This window comes from Elephantulus edwardii, unplaced genomic scaffold (assembly GCF_000299155.1).
Source record: "Elephantulus edwardii isolate Elephantulus edwardi_28Jun2011 unplaced genomic scaffold, EleEdw1.0 scaffold00062, whole genome shotgun sequence".
NCBI lineage: Eukaryota > Metazoa > Chordata > Mammalia > Macroscelidea > Macroscelididae > Elephantulus > Elephantulus edwardii.
In genome coordinates, this window is record NW_006399812.1 from 5,458,610 (window position 1) to 5,472,209 (window position 13,600).

Sequence of the window (13,600 nt, forward strand, 5' to 3'; positions counted from 1 at the left end):
GGATTTGAACGTGTCATTAGGCTGGCAGCACAGCTCCTTATAACTAGGCCACTAGAGCTCCCTATAGAAGGGGAACAAAAAAGAACTTACAGAAATAGGACATTTAAAAGGGTATTTTGCGCAGCAAACTATGAAAGTAAGCATTTTAATGAGAGAATCATCCTAAGTGTTAAAAAAAAAAGCTTATTCCAGAATTGGATTTGGCAAGCACAGAGTTGTTACTGATGGAAAACAGCTTATGCAAAATGGTACAAACATAGTACATGCTTCTGTAATTTTACATTTGGAACACTGAAGCTGTTACACACATAAATTCCTAAGATGCAAGAATAATTAGGTATCAGCATACAATTTTACTTCATAATCATAGACTTTAGCTAGAGCTCTGAAACATTCTTAGTATAATTTACATCATACCTTTCTACACTTGTAGCAGACATAATATGCATATCTATTCAGAGCATAGCCAGCTGGGTCGTTATAAAACCTCACACCAGGAGTTGTGATTGCTTCACTTTTATGTAGACCTTCATATTCCAACCTCATTAGGGCCTTTCTTCTGACGTCCTCATAGAGTTCTTTAATGGGATCCAGCAGGTCTTTTAATACTATATGATTTATTTTGTTCTGAAATGAAAATGAACATTTTTGGAAAAGAATAAATTTATTAGTTATAAAATAGCATACAGCTAAATACCAAGACAGTATGACCAGATAGTAAACAATTTCCAACTAAAAAAAAATCCTGTAAAGTTTCCCCAAGCCCATTCTTTTCCAAGAGCAGGGAAAGTGGAAAAACGTTACAGAGTATTAAAACGTCATATTTATTAGATGTGTATTTCCTGAAATATATATGCTGCTGCCTTAGCTATTCCTAGGGATGCCACAAATAAGATGCACACTGTGACTGTTTATGTTTGGATGAAGGATATGATATTAGGGGTTTGAAATATGCAAGCAGTACCTTCTCTTTTTTGTTGGTAGTTTTAGGTAGCTTAGTAGTAAGGAGTTGCACTGCCAACTCAAAGGAAGGCAGTTTGAATCTACCTTTCTCCTTGGGAGAAAGATGACCAATCTCACCATATGCACTTTTCAGCCCCTAAAAAAACAGACTTAATTATGAGTCAGTTCCTGACTTGATGGCACATAACAACCACAACACTGACAACAGTGTTTTCCACCTCATCTTCAAGTATTTATTTCCAGATTTCTCAATGTGACCTCTCCTGGTGGGAATGTGTGAGAAAGAAGCACAAAGTATTACAATCTAGTTGATTATTCTTCAGTTTAATTAAGCAAAGATTGTGCTCTTTCTTTGTTATATTCTTTACACCAGTCTCTTAATCTAATGGAAGAACAATAAGGAATAAAATTAGTAGGGAAGGGAACTGTAGGGAAAATTAGTAGGGAACTGTCAGTTACATTATTAACAAAGGTGATCTCTACTACCTTGTCAAAATAATTTGCTATTTTTCTTAACATTATTGTTGAGACACGTCAAAATATCAAGAACACTCTTCTTATTTTAGCCACGTCTATTCTAATGGCACTGAAAGTTCAGATTTCATTCCTAAAATGCAAGCATGAATATCTGTAAGCACCATGGTATGAATCTTTTTAGATGTTAATCATTGCTATTTATGTAATAATCTGAACTCTTAGGGTGTTTGAAAGCAGTGGTGTGCATGTTCTGTGTGGCATGACGATGTTACAAGACACTTTGCAACACAATACATTTAATTTAACTTGATTTAAATTGAAAAGGAGGTTTGTGGCATAATAGTTAAGTGCTCAGCTGTTAACTAAAAGGCTGGCATCTCAAACTCATCAGCCCGCTACGTGTGGCAGAAAAGTCATGACCTACTGCTCCCATAAAAGTGATGGCTGAGCAACCCTGCAGGGCAGTGCTACTCAGTCACAGAGGGTTTCTATTAGAATACATTTATTGGGGGCTACGACTCCAGAATCTGGGAGAACCCCAGTGAGTGCCGCATCCAGGGCCTGCCGCCATGGCTGCCTACCAGCTCGTGTCATCCGCCATGGCGAGAGCGCCTGGAACCTGGAGAACCGCTTCAGTGGCTGGTATGTCGCCAACCTGAGCGGGGCACGAGGAGGCCATATGCGGTGGACAGGAGCTGCGAGATGCTGGCTGTGAGTTTGACATCTGCTTCAACTCAGTGCAGAAGAGAGCGATCTGGACGCTCTGGACAGTACAGGATGCCATTGACCAGATGTGGCTGTCAGTAATGAGGACTTGGCGCCTCAATGAGTGGCATTAGGGGGTCTGACTGGCCTCAATAAAGCAGAAACTGCTGCCAAGCATGGTGAAGCCCAGGTAAAGATCTGGAGGCGCTCCTATGACATCCCACCACCACCGATGGAGCCTGACCACCCCTTCTACAGCAACAACAGTAAGGATCGCAGGTATGCAGACCTGACTGAAGATCAACTGCCCTCCTGTGAGAGTCTGAAGGACACTATTGCCAGAGCCCTGCCCTTTTGGAATGAAGAAAAGAGTTCCTCAGATTAAGGAGGGGAAATGAGTACTGATGGCAGCCCATGGCAACAGTCTTCGGGGCATTGTCAAACATCTAGAGGGTCTCTCCGAGGAGGCCAACATGTAGCTGAACCTGCCCGCTGGAACTCCTATTGTCTATGAACTGGACAAGAACTTGAAGCCCATCAAGCCCGTGCAGTTCTGGGAGATGAAGAGGTGGTTCACAAAGCCACGGAAGCTGTGGCTGCTCAGGGCAAGGCCAAGAGGTGAAGCCAAGTAGGCAGACTGCTGTCCTAAGGCATACCCTCCCTGCCTGTTCTGTTCTCCTGTACTGCTCCCCTGAACATGTTACACTGACCACATCTGTAGGCATCTTTAGTTGTAGCTGCAGACTGAAGGGGAAGTGGTGGCTCCCATTTTAGCCATTTTGTCTTCTGCACACTCTCTTTCTAGTCTAGTCAGAATGGCACTTCTGGGCCATTGTCCTCAGTCCAGGGCATAGGAAAGATTTCTCATCCATGAGAGGTAGTGACTCCAGGGTTTTTGCTAGTTGTTTGTTTACTATCTGAGTAGGAGATAGGGAGGAACCACCAGGTATGACCAATAAGGGGAAGCAGGAGAGATCGGTCCTGTTGCCAGGAGCCAGTGTCCTGTTCTGTTCTGTAGTAAGGGCACTCTAGACATTCCAGTGGAGGATGACTGTAATACACATTCTGATTAAACAGTCTTTCCTCCCTGACCCCAGAGGAGCCGGCTCCAGAAGGTTGGGATCAAGCCTGAATGTTTACGTGTTGCATTTTCTTTTACAAAAGAAAAAAAGGCATAAAAGACAAAACCCCTTCTAGGGTTTCTGGTGGCAGTTTGAATGCCATGTCAGAAAGTAAGCCATTCCTCACCCCGTGGGGTAAAAGGCTCCTTAAACTCTTAGGGCTTGGAGTCCATCTTGTTGTGTATTTTAGAATCCTTCCCCTGTCTTACTGTTTGCAACAGTGAGATGCCTATAGACCATGTCCAAATGTGTCTCCATTGTGTTTTCTGAATCATGTTCCAGTTGCTGGGCCCTCCCACTGGGGCCCAGAACCCAGTTTGAACATAATTATACTAAAATCTTTTTTCCAGATCATTATAATAAAGGAGTGCTGTGCAATAAAAAAACCCCAAAACACAAAAACCCAACATTTACTGGATGGCAACCAACAACAGTGACAGTTTTAAATGGCTAATTATTCTTGAAAATGCATTTTAATAGACAGGTCTTATTATATATGCAGGTACCACCTAGATGGGAGTCTAGAGAAGTGCAGTTAAGTGTCTCTACTAAATGAAATGTTGGCAGTTCAAAATCACCCAGAGGTACTTCCAGAGACATGCCTTCTCATAAGTTTTTGTGAAGTTTCAGCCTTGAAAACCCAATGGAGCAGTTCTTTTCTGCACACATGTGGTTATCAAAACTTAGAAGATCACTTCAACCAACAACTATCACCTAGGTGAGAAGGACAGAAACTGATAGGGCTGTGAGTGAACCATGGATCAGGAACGGTACAAGAAGATGCTGACAGGCATTTAACGTGAGTGATGAAAGGCAACAAGGAAGATGAAAGCAACAGAGCAGATCATTTCTCATTCTTTCCATACCTTGCAAATGGGACAAGATATAAATCCAAATGTTATCCTTGGACCAAGCCATCTGTTTTCTAAAACTCGACGACAGCACTGTAAGTGGAATACATGACTACAGTCCAGCTTAAATAAAGAAAAGAGAAGAATGTAAGTTTATGCAATAAAGATAACACGTGAATAAAATGAGGTATTATTCAATGTAAGGTGCTACTTAAACCAAGTAGGAGATAAATGAAGAAATCGGGCAAAATGCAATAGTGTTTCTATTATTGATAGGATAAGTATTGACTAAGTTTTTAGCTTCTCTCAGTATTTTTCCAGTAATAAAAGACTAATGCTACTTATAGAAAGTAAGCCAGATTAGAAAAAGTGTAAAATTATTCAATTTTATACTTAACCAGATTTTTTGAGAACATGAATTATTTTGGAATAGAAAAACCCTAAAAAACAAACATAAAGCACAGGTGTTGTTGTTAGGTGCTGTCGAGTCGCTTGCGACTCATAGTAAAAGTTAAAAAAAAATACCACAACTAATTTTGCAGAGTAACTTCAGTAATACAGATATATGTACTATGTAGGCACAGAAGTAAATGATATAAAAATGGCATTTATATACTTTATGGTTAACATAAAAACACAATCCTGGATTTTGGAAGAGTAACCACTCAAAAATCTAATTGTCTCTCTTCCCTTATGAACACTTTATAGATCTACTGTTTATATAGGCTCACAGAAATCACAAAACTAAACATACAGACTGTTAAAGAGACCATAAAGACCCTGAATTTGTCTTTCAATGAACTGGTATATGTACACATTAATGGGACATTTCTTACTCTATACAGGAAAGGATTTCAATCAAGTATTTATGACAAATACACTAGTATTTCTCTCGTTTCAAATCTGAACACAATACATTAAAACAGAGACCTGAATGGCTGGTGCTGCCGAGAGCGCTTCAGTGAAACATATCATGCACATGTCATCAGCATCTTGCTTCAGTGTTGTCGCATTTTTATCACAGCCATGGAGACAGGGCAAACAATGCTCTTCGTTCTTAACCCCTCCACACGGATGCCCACACGGATGTGTCTTACTGCAGGCTATTTTAGCATATTCCTATTAAAGGTGAATTATAACATCATATACAATATGAAAATGGTGCACATTTTGGTAATTTTAACTATTACATTAAGTGTTCCTGGTATTAGCCCCATAAAAAAATACATTAAGGCTAAGTAACACAAAAGTAGTCTTATTTTTATTCTTTTCTTGACTATACATTTGGTAGCTCTGGTGGCCTAGTAAGTAGATAAAGAGCTATGTTGCCAATCCAAAGGCGGGCAGAGTTCTATTCCACCAGTTGCTCCACGGGATATAGGTGCCAATCTCCTTCCATGCAATTTACAGCATCTAAAAACTCACCTGAGGGTCAGATATGAGTCAGTTATGATTCTATGGCAATGATTTTGACTTTTAAAAATATACTTTAGGATTATTAATGAAGTCTGTGTTTTCTTAACATGGTTAAAAAATAACTCCATATTGAAGAAGTGCTGATAAAAAGTGAATGAAAACTTTAATCTACGTGGAGTTTATTATTCAAGATGGCTTTCCTAGTCACTGAACTTGGCTCTGCTATGTGGGTGGGTAGCAATAAGCAAATAGGGTGTGTTAGCTTATTCACAAGGGTACTGGCTAGCCTTGCTATTAATCAGAGTGCATCAAACAGCAGAGCACTGAAGAAGCAGCAAGAGAATGTAACATGTCCTTCAGGCCCAGAAATTCTTGCTCCAGCTGCATCTACTGAAGCTGCAGCCATAGCTGAAGTAGAGGACTAGAGAGACCTGACATGAGACTGAGCTGACTGCTACCCTCATGGACAGAAAAAAAGCTAAGAGCCTTTGCCAAAGTTTTTTTGACAATTGTGGGGTGAGGGGAAGTCAATATTGACAGGACAGAGAACTCTGAGACACTGGCCTTAAGCTTCAAAGATCAAGGCTGAGGTTCTTGTAAGCATATTTCAGAAGCTATCCTGAATGTATTCTGCTATTAATAATCACTGTAACCTTTTAACTTCCCAATATAGCTCTGTGTGGTCTGTGAAGTAAAGCACTGGATTTTGGAGCCAGCAAAGCAGTAAGGTTCCTGTTGAGAGGAATAGGAAAAAGTACAGGAGTGTGGGGGACATGTCTGATTTCATGGGAACTGGTTTTACTGATGTTGTGGACAGGAACAGTTGCTTTTTTGTGCAGTCAGTAAAGGTCAGACATGGTCTTCCCTATGTGGCTCTTGCTCTTCTAATATTCTATTAGTTATCATGGTATCTCTCATTACCTGAGCTAGCTGGTTTTCAGGTACTTGAACTGTTATGGTTATGTGCCATCAACTCAGAAATGTCTCATAGCTGACTGTCCAGCAGGTTTTCAGAGGCCATAAATTGCAAGGAAGGAGACTGCCCACCTTTCTCCTGTGGAATAGTTGGTGGATTTCAACCATTTGCCGTTGGATTGGCAGTACAACGCCTTACCACTAAGCCACCAGAGCTCCTCACTTGCACTGAGGAACCAAAAACCTTTAGACAGCACAGGACATGTCCAAAGTGAAAGAATTATTACATAGTGGAAACTTTTAAAAAATATTGAGGTGGCAAAGAAAATGCATAGGTTCTTTGCTGTTTCTAGCATAAAAAAAGATCTTAATGCATTTGATTGTGGTAGCTAAGAAACACAGGCCAAAAAAAATCCCAAAAGGTTGGCTGGAGTTTGAGAGACTTCTTTGATCTATTTTCCAGCTTTGATACTGAATTTCTTACATGTTGTTGCTGTTATGTGCTATCAAGTTGCCTGTGACTCATAGCAATCCTATGTACAACAGCTCTGAACTCTGCACTATTGTGAGCCAATTTCATTGTCTCAGATAGACCTAATCCCATTTCTCCAATTATTGAGCCAATGCATCCCATTCTGGGTCTTCCTCTTCTCTGCCATCCCTCCACCCTTCCAAGCGTGATGTCCTTTTCCAAGGACGGTCCTGGAGACATGCCGAGGTATGTTATAGAGACCATCAAAATCCTTGCCTCCAGGGAGTAGCTTGATTTTTCCCTCTCCAGAACAGACCTGTTTGTTCTCTTAGCATTCCATGGTATGTTCAATACTTTTCTCTAGGACCACAACTCAAAGGCATCAATTCTTCTTCTATCATCCTTAGTCATTGTCCAGCTCTCTGATGCATAGCAAGCAACTGCAAAGACCATAGCCTGATAAAGCAAACCTTGGTCTCTAGACTGACATCATTGCAGTACAATGCAATTAGTTTTTTGATTTCCTGACTGCTGGTGCCAAGAGTGTTGACTGTGGAACCAAGCAAGCTGAAGTTGTTAACAATCTCAATCTCTTTTCCATCTGTCATGAAGTTGCCAAATGGCCCAGTGAGAATCTTTGTTTTCTTGATATTGAACTTCAATCCATATTGAAGACTACAGTCTTTACACAGGTGATATATTAAAACAGAAGTTTTAATATGTGGTAGATATTATACCATAATCCCAAAGGCAATTGCTTCTAATCTATCAGCTGCTTGGTGGGTGAAGTATGGGCTGTCTCCTTCTGTGTGATTTACTACCTCTGAATACCCACTGGAGAGTCAGTTATGCATCAGTTCCGACATGATGGCACACAATAACTACAAGGTTGTTGGATGGCCTACACTTACCTGGCAATCTGCATCAGAACACACACTGCCCACAGCAGACAACTCTGTCCCACTCCGAGAGCCGCAGAAACGGCATGCTTCTGAGCTGCTTGTGGTCGGTTTACCTAGTTACAAAGAGAAAAAGAAGAACCTCTCTATGTATAAAATATGCAAAAACAACTGCACAAACTATGCTTGTATCAATCAGTTCCCATCACTGATGAATTAGCCTGACAGTTCTACAGGAGAACAGTGTAAAATGTAGTAATTACAACGTCAACAGTCATAAAAAAGTGTTACTTCTAATTGAGATGGTCAACTGAGTCAATGTTGTATGGTGCCAAATCCAGGCAGAAGGTAACAAAAAAATAAAATAAAAATACAAAGAAACACAAAACAAGTGGAAAAAACCCCTTAGTTGCTGAAGAAAAAGTGTATTAAATGTACATGTTATTTTTCTTTGCTTAAATTTATATATATTATATATATAAATGTATATAAATATAATATTATATCCTATATATTATATATTATTTCTATAAAAATATATAGTTATAGACATATACTTAACATATATTCAATAATAAATATATATTATATATTTTTAGTGATTATTTATTACTATCAATATGAACAGTACCATTTAGAAATTGTTATGAAGCCCTAGCTCTAGGAAAACTTAAGACTATCATAAAATCACATAACCTTCCAGATAGAAATTATCTCAATGATCAATGCAGCGATTCTCACCATGGGGCCAAAGCTATTAGAACTAGAAGGAGGTATCAATAACATTGCCTCTTATCCACAGAGCACCTTCCAGGGCACCGTGCTTATTTATGGGAATCTACCTAAAGCCTCTGATGGTTATCAGTCTCTGAACAACTATCTCACTTTACAAATGAGAACGCTGAGTTACTGAGAGGCTGGACAGGGTTGCCCAAGGCCACATAGCTGGTGAGTGGCAAATCAGGTCTCCTGATTTAATCTAATGTTCTTCCTAACACATCAAGAGTCTGTTTCTAATAAATATAACACTATAGAGAGTGATCAACTGTGTAATCACAAGACCCAGAATATTCCCCAGAAGTATTCATAGTAAAAAAAAAAAAAAAGAAAAAACACCCCGAAGTGTTAGTTAGGGAACTAAAGTCTAGCATTAAAAGTATTCACAGCAAGTTAACTGTGAGTACTAGACACTGCTCAGTCTTTAATCCTTTTACCTGTGTGCTCTCGGAATTCTACCATTGCCTTCATGGTTTTCGAATCTGCCAGTGCCATCAACCAGAACAATTTGGTTCTACCACAACCTTCATGAAGGTCAACTTTTATAGCTTCTTCTTCTTCTTTGAATACCTATTTTTTCATTAAAGAAAAGGGGAATAGATAATTACCACTCTGAAAGAAGAAAACATTTTTTGTTAATGCTACCAAGTCAAAGGTGGCTGATTTTAATCTGCGGCACTCAGGCTTGGTTTTAATTGCTTTTTGGTTAAATATTCCTCTAAGTGGAATAGCACTGGTCTGTCTATTCACTGTACAGAGGTAATTCGTGGTGGTTGTGATGCTAAACATTGTGACACTGATGTGTCAAAATGCAATAATGGTTATCCATGGTGAACGGTGTTTGGTGGAGCTTTCCAATTAAAACAAGCTTGGAAACAGGAGTGCATCCACTTCTGAAATAGCTTGCCTCTGAAAACTCTATGTATGAACTTGGAGAAATGATGAAAGTTATACAAGTATTCATGTCTTTCATTCATCTCTAGGGTCACTATGAGTCATCTACAACTTGACGGCACTTAACAACAACAACAACAAGAAGGATATTAGATTTCACCTATTCTATATTCTACGAAATTTCAAATATTTCACCATTTTCTCCTCTTTAATCTTTAAAAAGAGAATTTATAAGTGAGGAGACTAAGCCTCTGAGAACAACTTGTTTGGTTTATAAAGCTGCTCTATGAGCCAAATGGGCAGTTATATAAGCCAGGAGGAAATGAGCCAATGTCTTTGATTCCAAAGTCCTTTTTAACTGCCACTCCATCAAGCTTCCTTCCACATTCATTTTACAATTTATTGAGTCTATTTTGTACTTCAGGTACTGTTCATGATATAAAGTCAGAAATCTTCACCTGTCTTTGATGAGTTTTGGTTCGACGATGAAGGTGAAGAAATCTGTCACAGTCAGTACACAGATTCCCACAAACGTTGCACAGAATGATGGCTGCAGTTTCACCATCATCATGGTTGTCACACATAGGCTATAAGAAGACATAAGTGAGTTTAAAAGATGAAAAAAAATCTCAGCTACTCAAAAACAGAATGTAATCTATGAAACACCATTATTTTAAGCCTAGTAAGTCACCATTAAGTCTACTAAACATTTGGAATCTAAATTATAACAAGAATTATGCTATGTTCACTTAATTATAAAAATTTCTCAAATTAAAGTGCTTTACAGGTACAATGATTATGAAAGAAATGTATACTGTGTTTAGTGACAAGGATTTCTCTCCCCAATAAGGTCAAACATTCTAGTTAGTGCACTCTTTATGCCAAAGGAATAAATAATTCATTTTAAAAACTTGGAAAATCTAATGAGAAAATGCTAAAGAGATCTCCAGAAGTTCATCCCTTCCACTGAATCTAAGGGTACCCATCAAAGACACACTAAGTACATTCACAAATGATGTGTCATGTTGCCTATGCTACAGTTTTATTTCCCTCCTACTAAACACAATTTTTAAAAAGCTTCACTAATTGTGTACTTTTACTTACTTTCCACCCCTTAAACTAAATAAAATAACCTGTAAGAACAAAACCAGACACATTTTATAAAACATTCTGATCTTACCATCTGTTTTTGCTGCCCATCTTTTCCCATCCACCTCCCTGAGGAGAGACGATCCACATGGTCTTGATCAAGAACACACAGTGATGCTAGAGCAAGCCAAAGCTGTTGAAAGGAAAGACTGTTAAACTAGTGAATTTTTAGGAAAAATGTACAAAACACACACTGCTTTATATAGGATGACAGACCAATAAATTCTTGATGAATTTGAAAATATTTACACATCCATAATCAATTTTTCCTGAAGCTGCTTCCAGACACATACACTCCCTACATTACACACTGCACAGGCACTCAAATGTTCACTGAACACATTTCTATCTGACATATGAAACTCCCTTTTATTTATGTATTATGTAAGCAGCATCAGAGCTCTGGTGGCCTAGTGGTAAGGAACTGTGGTGCCAACCTGAAGGGATGTAGTTTAAATTTACCACCTGCTCCATGGGAGAAAGACAGGAAATCTCCTCTCATGCAATTTACTGCCTCTGAAAACTGGGATTCAGCTATGAGTCAGTTCTGACAATGGTACATAACAACAACAACCATTATGTAAATAGCATATAAATAAATGAACTCACATACTCATTTATTGTAAAATGAATTCTTCATGTTCTCTATACTAGTAATATCAGGCTCAGGTATTAAATTCCAAGGAATTTATCTTTGTACACATTTCTGACTGGTTGGGTACATAAAATGTCTTGTAGATAATAACATTGTCTCATGAGTCTCTTAAGTCTCACAGTTCATAGCACTATGCATAATCTACTTTGTCAAGAATAATTAAATAACATAGAACATTGCCCTAAAAATAGTTTAAAAATATTCCCAGGCTTCAAAGGTGAACATCAATTTTACACAGAATAACATATTCCTTTTTTTAATGACATATTCTTATATTAATGATACTCATAAAATTACTAAACTGGCTAAACTCTTTTAAGTACATATAAGTATCAAGAATATGAAAAATAAGAAAGGGAAAACCAAAGTCAAGGTCATGAAAGAAGAAATAAGTACAGAATGAAAGGGTGGAGTTCATTCATAGAGAGGCAGAGGGCTGATGTCAAAGAGAACAGAAAGAGACTACATTAACGTACAATGGAACCACCAGAAACTCAAGGTGGCTTCAGAAAAGGCCATGGAACAAGGGACATCATAGCTTATGTCAGATGGATTTTGGCTAACAGCAGAGAATACAAAAAGAGAATTATCTGTGTTTTACTGACTATGCAAAGGTATCTGTGTAGATCACAAAAGTCTATGACTAACACTGAGAAGAATGAGAATCCCAGAACACTTAGTGGTGCTCATGTGAAATTGACATCTAGATCAAGAAGCTGTTGTCCAAACAGAACAAGGGAATACCACATGATTTAAAATTAGGATAGGTGTGCATAAGGGTTGTATATATTCTACATACATATTCAATCTGTATGCTAAGCAAACCATTTGAGAAGATGGACTATATGAAGAAGAATGTACCATTAAGATAGGAGGAAGACTCATTAACAATCTATGTTACGCAGATGACACAACATTGCATGCTCATAGTAAAGAGGATTTGAAATGCTTGCTGCAGAAGATCAGAGACTACAACCTTCAAAATGGATTGCATCTCAACATTAAAAAAAAATCCTCACCAATGGACCGACAGGCAACATTCCGATAAATATACAAAAGATGGAGGTCGTCAACAATTTCATCTTACTTGGATCCAAAATCAACACCCTTGGTACCAGGAGTCAAAAAATCAAAAGATGAGGACCACTCCAAAGAACTAAAGGGCAAAGATGTCAGTTTGAAGACTAAGTTTCACCTTATCTAAGCCATGATCGTTTCAATTACTTCCTAAGCATCTGAAAGTGGAATAATGAGTAAAGATGACAGAAGAATCAATGCCTTTGAGTTGTGGTGCTGGAGGAGATACTGAATATCCCATGGACTGTGAAAGGTATAAACAAATCTGTCCTGGAGAAAATGCAACGAGGATACACTTAGAGTTGAGAATGGTGAAATTTAGCCCCTCATACTTGGGGTATTTTGCCAAGAGGGGCCCGTACTTAGAAAAAGACATTATGCTGAGAAAGATGGAGGGCCAGAGAAAGGAAAACCCTCGACAAGATAGACCAACACAAGTGACTGTAACAATGGGCTCAAGCATATCATAGATGAGGAGGCTGGTACAGTATAAGAATTCAGATGTGCTATTCATGGTGTCACCATACGTCACAGGCAAGTGGACAGCACCTAATAACAACAACCGTCACCACCTACTGTTAGGTACTGAAATACCAAAATAATGGAAATCAATTATGCAATGGTGAACAGTAACGATCACCAGATTTAAAACTTAGCATTATTTAACAAAAGAGACATATGTTGACTTAACTGATGAACTGATTAAAGCTTATTTAAATCTACTACTGATGAGGAAGACACAATGACACAGATGAAGTGAGACAAAAACCTACCCTAGTTGTTGCAATACACCTCACTGGAGACCTAAATTCTTCTTCCATCTTGGTCAATGCAATGATCGTTTCTGCAATGGCATTTTTTGTTACTCGGGACCACGCTTCCGAAAGATGACCCTGCCAAATAAGAGAGTACTTTAATATGCAAGAGAAATATATTAGAAAATTTTGTTTAAATAAGTACATCTTGCCAAAAAAGAGAAGAGAAAATAAAAGGAAAGCAAAGCAAAGCAAAGCAAGATTGGTTGGTAGCAAGACTACAGAATTTTAACGCTAAGACTTTTAACATAAAATTCCTTTATGTTCTTATGAAATAGTAAATTTCTCATCAATATTTTATGATTAAAAGAAAGGTAATGAAATACTTACGTCCCTAATGCTTCTTTTCCTATACTGTTCAAGAGCATTTTCTCTTACATTTAGGGGAAAAAGTAACGTAACAGAATTACAAAT

General features: G+C 38.3%; 1 protein-coding gene and 1 pseudogene across 1 annotated transcript in view; one reads left to right on the forward strand and one right to left on the reverse strand.

Moving 5' to 3' along the window:
- Positions 1-13,600, reverse strand: part of MYCBP2 (MYC binding protein 2, E3 ubiquitin protein ligase) — a 377,715-nt gene that overhangs the window by 9,370 nt on the left and 354,745 nt on the right. Inside the window, exons 72-79 of the mRNA XM_006887864.1 lie at positions 13,145-13,264; positions 10,671-10,772; positions 9,949-10,077; positions 9,034-9,166; positions 7,832-7,935; positions 5,048-5,236; positions 4,133-4,240; positions 418-627 (exon numbers count right to left, since the gene is read on the reverse strand). Coding sequence (XP_006887926.1) covers positions 418-627; positions 4,133-4,240; positions 5,048-5,236; positions 7,832-7,935; positions 9,034-9,166; positions 9,949-10,077; positions 10,671-10,772; positions 13,145-13,264 — 1,095 coding nt within the window. The remainder of the gene's footprint in view (positions 1-417; positions 628-4,132; positions 4,241-5,047; positions 5,237-7,831; positions 7,936-9,033; positions 9,167-9,948; positions 10,078-10,670; positions 10,773-13,144; positions 13,265-13,600) is intronic.
- LOC102867957 lies at positions 2,010-2,767 on the forward strand (annotated as a pseudogene).